The sequence below is a fragment of the Athene noctua genome, chromosome 16, assembly GCF_965140245.1.
Source record: "Athene noctua chromosome 16, bAthNoc1.hap1.1, whole genome shotgun sequence".
Lineage (NCBI taxonomy): Eukaryota > Metazoa > Chordata > Aves > Strigiformes > Strigidae > Athene > Athene noctua.
In genome coordinates, this window is record NC_134052.1 from 13,658,069 (window position 1) to 13,672,894 (window position 14,826).

At 49.8% G+C, this 14,826-nt stretch overlaps 1 protein-coding gene across 3 annotated transcripts in view; it reads right to left on the reverse strand.

Annotated features, from left to right (window-relative positions):
* Positions 1-14,826, reverse strand: part of LAMA5 (laminin subunit alpha 5) — a 127,615-nt gene that overhangs the window by 84,854 nt on the left and 27,935 nt on the right. For 2 of the 3 annotated variants that reach the window (XM_074919888.1, XM_074919887.1), the window contains exon 2: positions 5,267-5,419. In XM_074919888.1, the coding sequence (XP_074775989.1) occupies positions 5,267-5,419 (153 nt within the window). Of the gene's footprint in view, positions 1-5,266; positions 5,420-11,438; positions 11,727-14,826 lie in introns of those variants that run through there. The other variant, XM_074919886.1, reaches the window with a different exon arrangement.

Sequence of the window (14,826 nt, forward strand, 5' to 3'; positions counted from 1 at the left end):
ACAAACATGAGCTTTCTCTTGGGTTTTCATGAGTTTACTCATCAAGAAGGATTTTTCAATTGATTAAGCCAGGGAATAAACATCAGATTCATCTGTGTGCTGAAGGCTTTTGCTGGGGACAGGGAGGTAGGACAGCCCATCAGCTTGCAAGGCTTTTCTTCCATCTGCTTTTCAAAGAGGGCTCCTGAAGATCTCCACCAGCAGCTTCCATCAATATTTCAATTAAATGAAAATAAATGGGAGGCTAGAAACTGAGGTGAAGGAAGATTTCAGAGCAGACAAGGTACTATGTTCTGGTTCAGTGCTGTTTCTTTAGCATTAGGCCAAGTGGCATTTTCACCTCCAGAACCCAGCCCAGATCTACCAAGGATGAGAAGGAATGTAATATTCATTAACAACAAATAAGTCTGCACGAAAAGGATTGACTTGTTCATGCAAGTCAGGCATTCAGCCACATTCATAGGACCTGCAAGCATCCTGCATGTCCAACTGTTGTGCAAAGCCCATCCCGAGGGGCCATGTTTTCAGTGCAGGAGGGAAAGGAAGTAGGTTTATGCCCTGGAAATCCACCACAGGAAAAACACCCACCTCCTTTTGGGGGAAGTTTCACACTGAAAGAATAGCAGCCTGTTGGCCAAGGGCTGAAGCCAGTGCATACTGTGCCAATGAACACCTTTACTTTGGAGCTAGAAGAGCTTGGCAAGCATAAGTAAATCAGTTCAACAGAGGCCAGAAAAAAAATGCTAACTGTGGCAGATCCCACTGTAATTAGTAGAAAATTCAAGAGGTACTTCTCAAGGCACCTGGTAAGCTATCGATCTACTCCCTTGCTTAGTCACATCCTACAGTGACTACAAAACACACCTTCAGACTGGGCCAGGAGCTCAGCTCACAATCCTTTTCATTTCCTTTCTATCTTCATGAGTTACCAATGAATGCAACTTTTTTTTTTTTTCTTCTTCTTTTTAACCCTGAAGGGATCTGCATTTTAAGCAGTAACAGCCTGGAGCTCTGCAAAGGAGGAGATTTCTCTTTTCTCCTCCTTGGCAGAGGTGAACAGACTTGGATGTTTCTGCTGGTGACCAGAGTGTAGGGGAGGCTGCATGCCCTCTGTGGCACTGCCGAATTAAATACCTTTGGGGTGTAAATTAAAACTCCCTGCAAAGCTTCAGTTTGAAATTCTGACTGTTCTCTAGTGTCACCAGGACTCTGGGGATGGAGGCGGGGGGAGAAGGGGGATGCTATCCAGCCACCTTCTCACTGCAGCAATTAACCTCAAGCAAGTACTGGCACGAAGCTCCTGCTCTTGCACGACTGCAAGCATTCCTCTCCACAAAGTTTATCATAAAGCACCAACTATCCATAAACATCTCTGGGAAGGGCTGGCCTGGGTTCACCTTCACGCAAGGAAGATGTCAGGCCCTGGCAGGAAGCCAGTCATTCATGTTTCTTTAAACCTCCTGATTTTTGTCAGCTCTGACTCAAACGACCTTCTTGGGAGGGAAAAATAAAAAAAATTTAAAAAAACCTTCCATCACACCCTTTCCTCCCCTCCACCCACTGTGGCACTTAATCACAGCAGGATCCCAGGGGACAATGCCCGTGGTGGCAGTGAGTCACGGCCTCCTGTCCCTTTGCTCCCTGCACAGCCCCGCTGTGGCAGAGGCACTTTCCCATTTCCAGCTGCTCTGGAGGCTGCAGGCAGGGGAGGAAGGAGCCCGGAGCTAAGCCACAATGGGACAGGGCTCTAAAGCCTCCATCACATGTGCCTTTGCCTTGCAAGCCAGGCAGGGTGGCCAGTCTTGGGGACAATTCCAGATTGTCCAGCAATACCACAACACACACCACTGTCCTCCCAAGCAAAGAGCACCCTTCAGTTCCTCCACCCTACAAAACCTTCATCATGGTGCCGTGATGTATTTTTCAGCAAACTGATGCAGCGGGCCAGTCATTCATTCTAAACATACTAAAGCTTTAAGTACAAGGTTATGGTTAAAAGCAAGAATGGAAAAACATTCCCTCTTCACACTCCCCTCCCAGCAGCTCCTAAAAATCCATTTAACTTCCCTCCTTGAAGCTGTATGCCATATTTCTGACTCCCAGACCTCTGTCTGTCATGGGAACCCTCAGCAACTTTTCCTCCCCTCCCAGCTTTTCCCCTCACCAATTCTGAACAGAAAATCTATTCCTCCCAAAGGAGGCAGGAACAGACACAGCACCAGCAGGAGCAATTCAGATCCGACCCCCCAGCAGATAATCAGACATGATCTCTTCCCATGCTGTGGTGGGAGCTCTGATCTGCCTCGCCAATGAAGCCGTTAAGATTAGGCCACTGCTGGCACTAAGATGACATGATGCGAGTGTTTAATACACTCACATCAGCTGGGTGGCCAGTCTGAGCTGTTCTTTAACTTATTTGCTGGCTGTGAATTATATTCCTTCCCTCTCTCCTTCCCATAGGATTTTCACATCCCTGTGAGGAGAATAAAAGCAAAGACCAACAGGCTGCTTAATTAACTGCCCCTCTCCCAGTTGCCACAGCCTTGCCAAATGCTGGAGAAACCTGATTCCTGGTGGTAATTAAGCAGTTAGGTTTGAGAGGGACAGAGCCAGCAGGGAAGCCCAGCAGTGAAGGGAGGGGGCTGACACCACAACCTCCTGTGCCAGCCCCCGCAGTGCCCCACCAAAGCACCACACCATCAGCACCAGCGCTCCAGGCACTCATGATCCCCCAAAGGGACAAAAGCTTTCAGTGGCCACCAGTCCCTTAAATTAAATCTTAATTGGTCCAAGAGCTCCCTAGAGAGTTACACAGAGCAAGGAGAGGCTCTGCTTGCCAGCCAAAAAAAGCCCTGCTCTCAGACATGCCTTTGAGGGTGTTACCTGCGCCGTTTCGCAGGTATCCGAGGAATTTGCAAAGCCTGGCTGCCAGGTATGACAGCCTGATCCAGCACCGCCCCTGCAGACCCCACTGGGTCTCAAGAATTCATCTTTTTTATCTTCCATCCTTTCAACCAGCCTCAACTTCAAAAGGAGGAAATTAGTGATTCTGTAACATTTCATCTTGTTCCTATTGCCCGACCTACCAAAACAAAGGAGGGAAAAGCAAAGAACTGACTCTCACCAGGAGCATAAACAGGTTACTAAAGCAGTTACTTACAATAAGGGCATGTATAAAGAGGAAACCACTAAAAACAGGCTGAAGCTTAAGGTTTGTGCTCCCGTTGAGACCAGCCGGGCCACAGCTTAACTTTGCGAAGGTGGCAGAGAAGCAGAGGATCCGTGAGCCCAGAGAAACCCCTGACCAGGTGAAACAACTACAACCAGCACCACGTGTGCAAGTTCTGCTACCAACCCCGCAGAAACGATGCTGCTGCCCAGGGTAACGAAAGCAAATACCGAGGTTTGGGAGAGGAGGGCAGGAGAGAGAAGGTAAACTTACATCAGCTGAATTTTAGCAGTACTGCAGCCTCGCCACGTTATTCCAGGCTCTGGCTCACAGCACTGCAGCTCTGAGGGCTGCCAATCCCCAGGTGATCCAAACTGCAGCAGCTTGCAAGCTCACAGCACAGCTGGGGCAGCTCTGGCCTGAAGCCAGAAAGCTGCCACAGAGAATGCCAAAGAGGAGGAGAAGCTCTCAAGGAAAGTCTGTCTTTGAAAATCCCTTCCAAAGGTCAGAAAGCTGCATTGCAGGCTGGCCCTTGGTCGGAGGAGGGAGTGCAAGCCATCCACCCACCCAGCACACCCCTGCCAGCTGGGAAGTTTCTTGGAGACACAGCAGATGCCACCTACGTTGGCTAACGGGATCGGCACGCTGTGTGCGGCCCCGGGAGGCTTTGCCCACGCAGCTATTATGCGATGCATGATGTGCCCCAGGCGTTCGGAGATATTTTGCTGGTGCTGTGTATAGCACAGCTTTAGATAGCTGGCGCTCATGGGAGAGAACAAATTTGTGGATGGTATTTGAAAGGCTCCGAGTGAGTGCTGCAGCAGGGTAGGGAGCAGAGCAGAGACAAGCCTGGGGACTAAAGGGTGTGTTTGAGGCATCTAACAGAAAAGTATCATCATCAATACATCCCAGGTACCCGTAGCTGTAAATCTGGAGCCAGACACCTTACAAACAGCAGTGACAAATGAACCTTTCGCCCACCAGAGAGGGTGAAAAAGCCACCTGCAAGGTCAAAGCAAAGCCTCAGTGCCCATTAAGGCTTGAAATCACTGCAATCCATGGAAGCTCCCAAATAAAGGTGCAGTGCACCCAGTCCCTGAGAGGCTGCCTGAGCAATCACAGACAGGTTTTCTATGCAAGAGGGGAGCTGCCCACAGCCCACAATCGCCCCATCCCACAGACCTTCCCCCTAAGGAGGACCCAAACTTGGCCTCTGGTGCTGCAGGGCTGGTAGCAGAGCTTGAGGAAATGCAGCAGAGGAGGTGAAAGCCAACTACTAAACTGTCATAGACTACAGGGCAAATGCCCCAAATCCTGAATTACAAGGGCTAACAGACTGTAGAGGAAGGGGCGTCTCACGCACCCCCTGCCCCAGGCCTAGCACTGAGGAGTTCCCCCATCCAACAGCCAGAGCAGAGCCACAGCCCGCAGCCCTTCAGGTCTCTGGCTTGTGGTACCTTCCTGCCTCTGCAGCTTCAGCCAGGACATCTTTGCTGCTGCTTTCCTCTAAGCTGAAGAAAGTCCGAGAGAATAACCCATTTCCAGAGTGATAGTTTTGCAGATGAATAGGAGCAGCAAAGGAGGTGGCAGGGGCTGGCAGCCCTGCTATTACAATGTAAATTCCCTTTGACTTGCCAGCATTAGAGACCAAACATCCATTGTCATTCTTCGTCTTTTATAGGAAGATCTTCAGCACGGACTTGCTGTTTTTAAAGAATTTAAAACGCGACAGGTCAAGTTTTACAGCCCAACCTTAAATTCCTCAGGGCTGTATTTTTGTGTTCTGGGGTGAAGCCTTGCTAACCATCCCCCTTTGGGAGCCAGGTACCCCCTTGAGGAGAATGGCACCTGCACAGTGCAGAAGGTTTCCAAGAGCAACTCAACTGTCAGGGAGAATCTAAATAGGAACAGCAAATAGCACAGACTGCAGCTAATACTACACACAGACAAGAGGTTTTCCCTTTCATATTTTAAGCAGAGCCTCCTGTCCTGTCATTAAATGAGTGGGTTTTGTCCCACCCTTCCAGCAAAGGCCACCAAAGGATTTTGGAAGAGAGGAGCATGTCCTACAACATAACCAAGGAGGACTCAGGTTACCTGTCCAAGGTCCAAAGTGACGTTGACCTGGTTGAACTCCAGCCCCCGGGAAAGAGGGGGGCTCTGCCACCAGCGCTCCGTCCCATCAATGGCATTTGTTATGGGGTGAGCCTTGTTGCTGTTTGCAGAGGAGCAGATGTCACAGTACTGGCCCTGTTGGAAAGCACAAAAAAAGCATTTAACTGTAGTCAGAAAAATGTGGCACAAAGCAGACAGGTATCACAGCAATTCAGAAAATATAGGGTGTAAGCCTGCTAATGCAAATCAATATATTTTTTGTTGGCACCAATTCAGAGCATGGACAGAAAAAAAGAACAAGAAAACACTCGAAACCTACAACAATCACCAAGTGTAGAATTCGTGCTGCTCCAAGAAGCATCCCTTCTGTATTTCAGATACGCGCTGAGCATTAGGAAAGGGACCCAGACAGAAAGAACAGATTGCCAGATGCAGAAGAGCATGCAGAGGGTGAAGCCACATGGCAAAGGAGAGCAGTAGCTCAGGCTCCAGGGCCACCAGTTCCTCTGCTGAGGCTGCCACTCACCCCCCTCTTGACACCCAGAGATCCTGACCCAGACCATTCAGTCATTCCTATGGACCCAGACTGGCAGCTCTGTCCAACTCCCTGCAATCTGTTTCTTGTCAACCCATTCATTTCACAAGTATAGTCCTTTCAGCTACATTTTCAAGCTTAATAGTCTAGCAGCCAAGTTCCTCTTGCTGGCAATGTCCCGGCCAGGGATCTAGCTGCAAGCACTTTTCTGCCTTGCTTTTGTGGTGCGGGTGGCTTTGTCAGCTCCATGGACACGCTGCCAGAGAAAACAGCTCTGCAACTCTAACAGCACCTCCTAAGCAGGATCAGACAAAGACCTGAGCTGTTAGGGGCAATTCTTTCTTTCCCATTTAATGCACTAATGAATCTGACCCACTCCTAAGGAAATCTGTAAATAGACCTGAAAATTTGAAAGTTATTTGTTTTGTGGAGCCACTGTTCTGTCACTTGAATTGCTGCTACAAACAGCCTAGAAGGGAACTCTGTCACAGGCAGTTTGCCTTTTAAAGGCGCAGTTATCCCCAGGCAAGCAAGCTGCAGCCAGCTTTAATATTGTATCAGGTACACGATCTCAAGACAGGCAATCTCCTTCCTGCTTACTGCATCTGCAGCCCTGCAAGGGCTGAGACAAGACAGAGCCACTGCAGAGCGTGTGATTTTCCAGATGCCCCAAACTCCGGAGGAATCTCAGCGCAAAGGAAACAGATTTCTCAGCATTCTTCCCCACAGCCATGTGCTATGTTACTTGCAGGCAATTATGCAACACAAATCGTTCTGAATAAGAACACCTTTTAATTAACTCCTCTAGAGATATGAAAATAGCAGATGGGCAAGCACAAGGCCAAAGAAAAGGGCGGCTGAAACCATCCAGGTAACTCCAACGCTCACACAGGGAGCTCCCACTGTACAGAGAGGTCAGGACAAGGCTCGTTTCAACATGCATTGAACGAGGAGGGAGAACAGACCAGATAAAACTGACCCAACTCTTCAGCTCAAACCTTTAACGGGAACCGGTGCAACAGGTTGTGTGGAAATTTCTGCCATGGAATACACAACACCAAGGTGGGGGGAGAAACGAGGCAAGGTTACAAAATGAGGATAAATAACAGAAAAAGAAAGTCTTTTCATACTTTAAATTCTCGTCACAGATGCAAAAACCATTTTGAACCCAAAGTTCACACTGATGGGTGACAATCAATTCAAGCTTAGTAGGAGAGGACTAAAAGTTAGGATCAGCTGCTCCCCATTTGTAATGCTGCTGTTATCCCTCCCCACTGCTGTGCAGCCCACATGAATTAGTTGCCAGTGAGCTGGTAACACATCAACAGCTGAACTAAGTTTGCTGTTAGAAGTGGCTTAGCCCCTCTGATGCACCTGCTCATTAGCTGTTTCATTAGAGCCAGACATAAACCCAAAGAGAATAATTTCCAGCTATTTGTATTTTAGAGCAACTTGGGCTCCTGCACAGTGCGTCAGGTCTCTACAGGGAAGAGAGAAGTTCTGACATCAGCAGAGGATTTTAATTACAAAGCAATTGTGAGCTGCAGGCTTAGCGGAGACAGCAGGTTGCCAGAGCAGGAGAGGCGTGGACATCACTAAGGTACACCAAAGAAAGAACTTCAGCAATGTGAGAAGTGGCAAGGCAGCTTAGAGAACATAAAACTGCCACTATCAGAGCAAACGGCAAAGGGAGAGAGAGATAAGGAGGAGGTTTGAATGGAGGGCAGCTTCCAGAGACCTTCGAGGCCTGATCCTGTTCCCAGCTCAAGTCAGTGGGAGCTTTGCCCTGAGCATAAAGGCTAGCCTGGCACCCTGCTGGCACTGCTGGCCTGAGGGAAAGCAGATGGCTTTGTCCTGGTTTATCTGGCCCTGCCATGACCCAACCTTACCTAATTTATCGGAAAACCACAGGGAGCATGGGGCAGCCAGGCCTGCTAGGGATGAGGTAAAAAGGGCAGGAAATGGAGGGCAAAAAGTAGTATTTCAGACAAAGAAAGTGCATGCTTACAAGCTGTTACTGGGGCTGTCCTTGCAGATCAAGTAACTGCTCACAGAGAATTGAGCAGGTGCTATCTCACCAGGCAACAGCAACTTGTTCTAAAAACCATGTTTTCAGCTGCAGTTAAGCCACTGAAGTCCAGTGCTATCGTGTACATAAACACAGAACAGGCACGTACAGAGAGGTACAGCACCAACTGTCACCTGGGCCGAGCCAGTTTCCCTGTGACACACAGCATCACCCACAAGAGATGAGGCACAGGATAAAAGCACCAGGCCAAATGGTCACTGACTACTGAAGGTATCAGAAGAGAAAGCCACTTAATTCAGAGACGTTCAGGTGTGAAGCAGCTCTAGACTTCATCTGTTACCAACACCTGGAAGAGTGAGAGGACAAGAGCTCCGATTAGCCCCAACACTGCTCAGACAAGTGTAGATCAATGCTGCAAATCAACGTGCAAACAAATGTTTTGCAGCAGCAGGGTCTGGGTGAAGACAGGCTTCTGCTGAAAGCAAAAGCAGCACTGATTTGAAATCAGTGAGGTTTGCTGCATGTCTGTAAATTCTAAGGTCTGTAATTGCTTCAATTAATGCTAGTAACTTCCCTTATTGTTATGCTGCTAATCTCCTGAAATAATCATCTACAACCCTGCCTCTCTCAGGGCAGTGTACAATCCCTGTCGGCTTTGGCAGGTCTCTGAACAGCCCCCAGGCAGCTGGGTGGGATGGGGAGCATGAGCACATTGGCTATGCCTTTGCAGAGCTGCCTCTCTTGGAAAACAGATAGCTACAAGCATCTTCAGTAAAGCCTGTACAGAAAAACTAACCTATAATGTCTCTTTTGCCTCATCTTCAAACATTATCATTAAGTAGGACTGCCCATGCTGGTTACGAGTGGGACAAGGGAAGCAAACCTCCATGACAAGTCCCTTTCAGCACACCTCAGCATCACTGCGCATCACATTATTGCAGACTGAAAAGCCCCCCACAGTTAGAAATGCTGTCTTCTGCCAAAAAGCCCTGAATAAAGCAAAGGAAACTCCATGAAAAGGTTTACAGCCTTCCCACAAGCTGTGCCAAAACCACTGCAAGCGTCTTTAGGGCAGCATTACAGCAGAAAGCTTAACGCTTATCGACATTTTAAGACTGTCACATTTTAAAGTCAATGAACTCCCTTTCCTGAAAGTCTTCTACAATATCAAATGAAAACCAGCAGAGAACTGACTGAACTAATTGACTAGATGATTGTATTAATGTTTACCCTTGGTCTTTCATCAAGCAAATGTCCCTTTACCATCACAGCACGTGGAAATCTCTTGGAGTATCCCAAGAGGCATTTTTCCAGAATTCCTGACCAAAACCCCCTTTACATCACAGCTGCACCGAGCATGTGCAGCACCGAGCAGGTGAATGGAGAAGGGAAGGGCCTGTGGCTGGTGGGACACGCCAGCAGCGAGGACATGCATGTGGAGTTCATTATTGTTGCTTCAGTCTGCTCAAATTGAACACTTCCCTCCCACCTCCCTCATTGCTTTAGTCACCGGGTGGTGCTGAAACCCCTGCAGGGGATGAATTGGGAACTCTGACCTCTGCTCTGATGCCTCCTGTTTCTTCCCCTCCCTTTTAGGTGCTGCCTGTGGTCACGGAAAGGAGCCACTACAAAAGCATTTTCCTAAAGCTTTCAGACTGACTGAAGACCACTGGCCTGCGAAGGGGTGCTCAGATCAAAGCGACCCTGTGCCAGAGCTGCAGAGGGGGTCACTGCAGAGAGCCGTGGAGAAGGAACCCTGTTGGGCAGCGGGGAAAGCTGAGAGGATGGGCACACCCTGCGGTGCCAGGGCAGGGCTGCACTTGAAGGATGAGTTACAACTGCCCCTTGAGCTGGTCCAGCCTGAAGGATTTATTTTTGTCTCTAGCATCCTCAGTGTGTTGTGCTAAGCTAGCTATGTGGCTGGAGCACAGGTGGACAGATGTGGAGTGATAAATGCATTTGCCAGCTTTTCCAAGCAGCCTTATCCTCCCAGTTTTGCTTGGCAGATCATTCACATTAGTTTGCAAGTACACACAGTAGCAGTTACTCTTTATCTTTCCTTACTACCTTTGCTCACTGTAGGTGTAATCACTACACTGAGATCCCTATATGTCTCCTACTTAAAAGCAAAGCTTCTTCAGGTTACATTATTTTGCAGTGCAGCAAACAAACAGATCACTTTAAAAGGTGGCAACACTCATAGGAGGATGTATCCGCTTTTTGCCATCCAGTAACATCTTCAACAATTTCTGCTGCGTACAGAGCAAAATCCCATGTCATAACCACACAACAGCCAGAAAATTCCCCAGTACAGCACTGATCTGGGAGAATGTGGCCAGAACGAGAAAAATACTTCAGAGATCATCTCATAACAAAGCCACCCCGAGCAGAAGCCAAGAAAGGCTCAATCCGAAACACTGACAGTTTTCCCTTGCTCTTCCTTCCTTACATACAGCACGGACAACCCCACTGCTCCACTGCAACAGGTGAACTGGCACAGTCAACCTCGTTGGCAACAAGCAGAAAACAGTGGCAAGCACCAGCTGGTGGCTCTGGGACAAGCTTCGGGCTGCAAAGCATTTCAGATCAGAGCTGCTCTTCCCAGCCTGGGCTGCCCTGAGGGGGGGGAGCAGCGGGTCTGGAGTTCCTGCAACTACAACTCATGTTTTACAAGCCCGTTTACAACCATTCTTTCCTCATTTCAAGAGAGCCATAGCTGTTAAACCGCGCAGCAGTTTTTAGCATCTACATTCCTGGCTGCAAGCTCCCTCTGGTCCAGTTAAAATGGGACCCCTGAGATAAGTCACCTGATGCTGGCTTGTAAAATTCACCCTCTAACTTTTCTCCTTTGCTCGTCCTAGTGCCCCACTGAACACAGAGGGAATGACACAGCTGAGATCCATAAAGGTAAATGTTATCACATTTATCCTACATTGATTCTCTGACTGGCAGAGGAATTCAGGAGCTGGTTTGCCCAGGGTTTTGTCAACATAAAGACCTGATAACTTTATGAATAACACCAAGGGAACTCAGCAAGCCGCCTTTCACATGTGCACCGTCTGGCAAGGCTGGGAGAGAACGAGCACGTGTGTCTCATCACCCCACTGCTCCGGGGGCCTTCGGGGGGGGGCTCCTGGCTCTAGTGTACAGGCCTGGGGAGGGGAGGATGCCCTGAGGCCCACCCCTGAACTACCCTTTGCTCCCTCCCAGAGCACCCCCCCACTAACCCGCCGGTGGACCAGCTCAGCACAAGGTCCGGCTGGAGGGGCCGGGCGAGCGGGGGGGATGCGTGGGAAAACCGGGGGGGAGCCCTGCCCGCCGCTCGCTCACCCATCTCCGAGCGGCCGCACGCTTTGCTGCCCCTCCCAGCCCCCGGTGAGACCGAGCTCTGCCTCTTCTCGCACCGGCGGCTGAAAAACAGGGCTGGGACGAGGGGGCGACGGCCGGGGGAGCACAAAGGGGGGATCGGACCCTTTTCGCGCACCCCCCGCTCCCTTCCTCCCTCTCCCCCCGGCCGGGAGGCGACTTTCCCACCGCAGCGAGGCTCCGCAAGCTGCCCGGCTGTGCCCCCCCGCCCCTCCGGGCCGTACCTGGATGGTCTGGTTGGGGTCCCCCCCCGCCACCGGCCCCCCGACCAGTTTGCAGTAGAGATCCTCCACGGCGCGGCGGCTGCCGGCTCCCGCCGCCTCCTCGCCGCAGGTGGCGGTGGCGGAGATGCGGGTGCCCTCGGCCAGGTTGAAGTAGGGCGGGTGGAGGCTGTGCCCGTTCACATCGCTGGGGAAGGAGGCGGGCGGGCGGGCGGCGGCGGCGGGCAGCGCCAGCACCACCAAAACCGCCAGCACCGGCCGCGCACCGCCCCGCTCCGCCGCCCTCGCCATCTTCACCGAGCACTGCCCGAGGGGGGGGGGGGGGGGGGCGGGCAGCGGCACCGGCCTCCCCCAGTCCCGTCCCGGCACTGCGCGCCGCGCCGCCGCGGACGCGCTACTTCAGCCCCGGCGGCGGGGAGGGGCCGCCCGCCCGCCCCTGCGCGGCCCCGCCGCCCTTAACCCTTTCGCTCAGCGCCGGGGTCCTCTGAACCACCCCCCCACCCCCCCGTCGGCAGCCGCGGCCTTGCGGGAGGAGAGGCCAAATGGGGTGAAGTGATTCTCCCCCCCCCCAATAAAGAGGGGACAGGATCCTCAGGGAAACAATGCGCCTATTGTATCTGCGCGGCTGCGCTGCCTTGGTCGCGCTCGCTGGTATTTTAATACGTTAAACTCCATTAACCGATAGATCGATTTGTCTCCAGGGGAAAAAAAAAAAAACAAACAAACCAAACAACAAAAAACAAAAAAACCAACCTCGATTACTAATTAACAAAACAGTCAAAGGCTCCACCAAACCCAGTTTACTCTCCTCGGGGTATGCTGTTGGGTCTCGTTACATTTGGACAGCGGAAATTTGTTTCCGCTTTTCCCAGAAAGGTTGGCTTTCGGGGAAAGGTTTCGCCTTCTCACCTAAGGGGGAAAGCAGCAGCTCAGCGATCACCCAACCTTCTCCCCATCCCGCCGCTGTCCCTCCGTGGTGAGACTGGCGAGGACACACACACAGAGTCGAGTCTTTATATACTGCTGGGGGGGGGGAAGATATTTTACAGATTAGAAACGGAACACATTACAAAATGTTATATATAAATATATTTATATATATATATAAATTCCTTCATCAAAACACTACTTCGATTTTCTAGCACAGACTTTTTTAAATCCAAGAATTGAATGATACACACAAAATGTTATGACTGAACTAGCCAATGCTGTTTCTTTAAATAAAGAAGATGCAGAGTGACCAAGGGAGATCAGGTCTGGGCTCCATGCAGTTGGATTGCTACGGTATTTGAACCCCACAGGAAGCAAAACAAGCTCTTAAGCGTGTCCAGGTCTTCCCAGGCTGCTGCTGGGCATTTGCTCGTTGCCTCACATCATCCTCTTTGTTTCTCTTTTGTGGACAGCCTGGCAGGAACCAGCCCTCTTGGAAAAGTTACTGTCTTCAATAGGAAAAGCTCTTTTTAAAAAAAGCATCATGATGCGTGTAGTTCAAATACGTAGTTCCACAGACTGCATTCACGTGGACCTGGCAGACTATGCAATTCCACCCATTTCAAGGGCCTTTCAAAGATCCCTTTCCCCATATGTAAAGCACCATACACGACCTATCATATAGCCAGATATTGTAAGATAACCGAGAGCGGAGCCCTGCTCCCCACAGTGCCCTGTGCCGTGGGCAGTGGGACATTCGCAGCCCTGTGGCCAGGTGCTGCCTGGGAAAACTGGCCATTCCCAACGCCAGGAGGTGGAGGACGGCAGGCTCACATGCCATCAGGGAGCAGGGAGCCACCCAGTGCCAGCTGTTTCTCTCCTGGCACTTCGCAGGGTCAGATGGCATTAGCATGACATCAGGACTGTGAAGGCAGGGTGGTGAGAGGTGCCTGGTTCCACATGGCGAGGAAGCACTGGAGCACAGCCGCCAAGCCCATTCAGTTAGAAAGACTTCCTAAAGGGCTTTCAGACATTTTTTAACCCCTTCCTGCTTGTCCGTCTCTTTATCCTGCTTTCCCCACTTAATGCAAGATCTTATCACTCAGCGCATGAATGTATCCTTTAAAAGCTAAATGGAACCTTTTAAAACAAATTCCTATAAAGAGAACAGGCAGTGTTTGCCCTTTAAACTGGTCTTGAAAATGGGTAGCTTGCTCTGGGGAAAGTGGAACGGCCACCTTGGAAAATACTTGTGCTCTGCAGTAATCGTTAACTAACTTGTTTACGTATGGGAGTCCAATACTCCACAGGACAGGAATTAAAACGTCCTTAAACTTTATCAAATGCCATATTTAATTAGCTACTTACACCCCGTGGCACCTGTAAATATGTAAAAAGAGTTAATAAGGAAAGCAGGGCACAGATTATGAAAGTAACTTTCTCTCGCTGCCACCAGAAGAGTTACAAGGCAAAACACTTGGGCCAGTCTAATATCCGTAATCCCTCTAGTGGTAACGTTGTGGCACGTATTTAATCACCTCTCCACAATGCAATTAAGGAAAGTGAAATCACAGTTAGCACGTGGGTTTTGTGGCAGTGACTCAGGAGCCCCATGCAGAAAAAATTACCCTTGTGCAGTCTGAACTGGCCTCTAGTCAACCACAAAGCTACTTTGCAAAGACAGTTTGAAGACTGAAAACATACTCAGGCTACCTCTACTGCGGGGATCTGAAGTTTTCCAAGACAATGGAAATGGTTTGAAGAGAGAGGGTTCTGAGGGTTTTTTCTCAGCACAGAAAGAAAGGGGCAGATGGTTTCTGGCATAGCTAAACATCCAATTTAGAGGTTAACCAAAAAGGTGAGGTTAACGGCTTGAACTCCTATCCTGATGCCATCTCTGGACAGCCACAGTCAGGAAAACAAGACACATTTGCTAATCTGGAGCGGACACGAGAGTCCATCATCTCATCTGAGAGACACCAGCAGCAAACATTTCAGGTAGAAGCCCCCGTGGGTGGGCAAGGAATACTCTGCTCCCAAAAGAGATGTCCTCTGATCTGTAACAGCTAGAATTTAGATCGAATACTGAAGTCATTCTTACATTTGAGAAGCTTTTCTAAGCCTTAACTTCAACAGCACTGGCCATTTACCATTCACGTTATTATCTGCTCCGATTCCTAGTTGAATTTTACTAGTTTCTTGAGCCTAGCAGTGGTGCTTCTTGGCTCGGCTTCACAAACCTACTGGTCATAGTGACACACTCTCAAAAATAGGAGTTGTTGAAGCAGAAGAGACTTTTCCATTTAGAACCAATCCACTACCAGTGAATGCAGAAAGAACTGGGGGAAAAAAAAAATGCAGCCTGTAGCAATCCTACTCCCATCTTCTGTGAACCTACATGTAGCAACACGACTTCAGCCATGCTTCTATCCTTCTGCAACGGTTAAAGGCATCTGAGTTC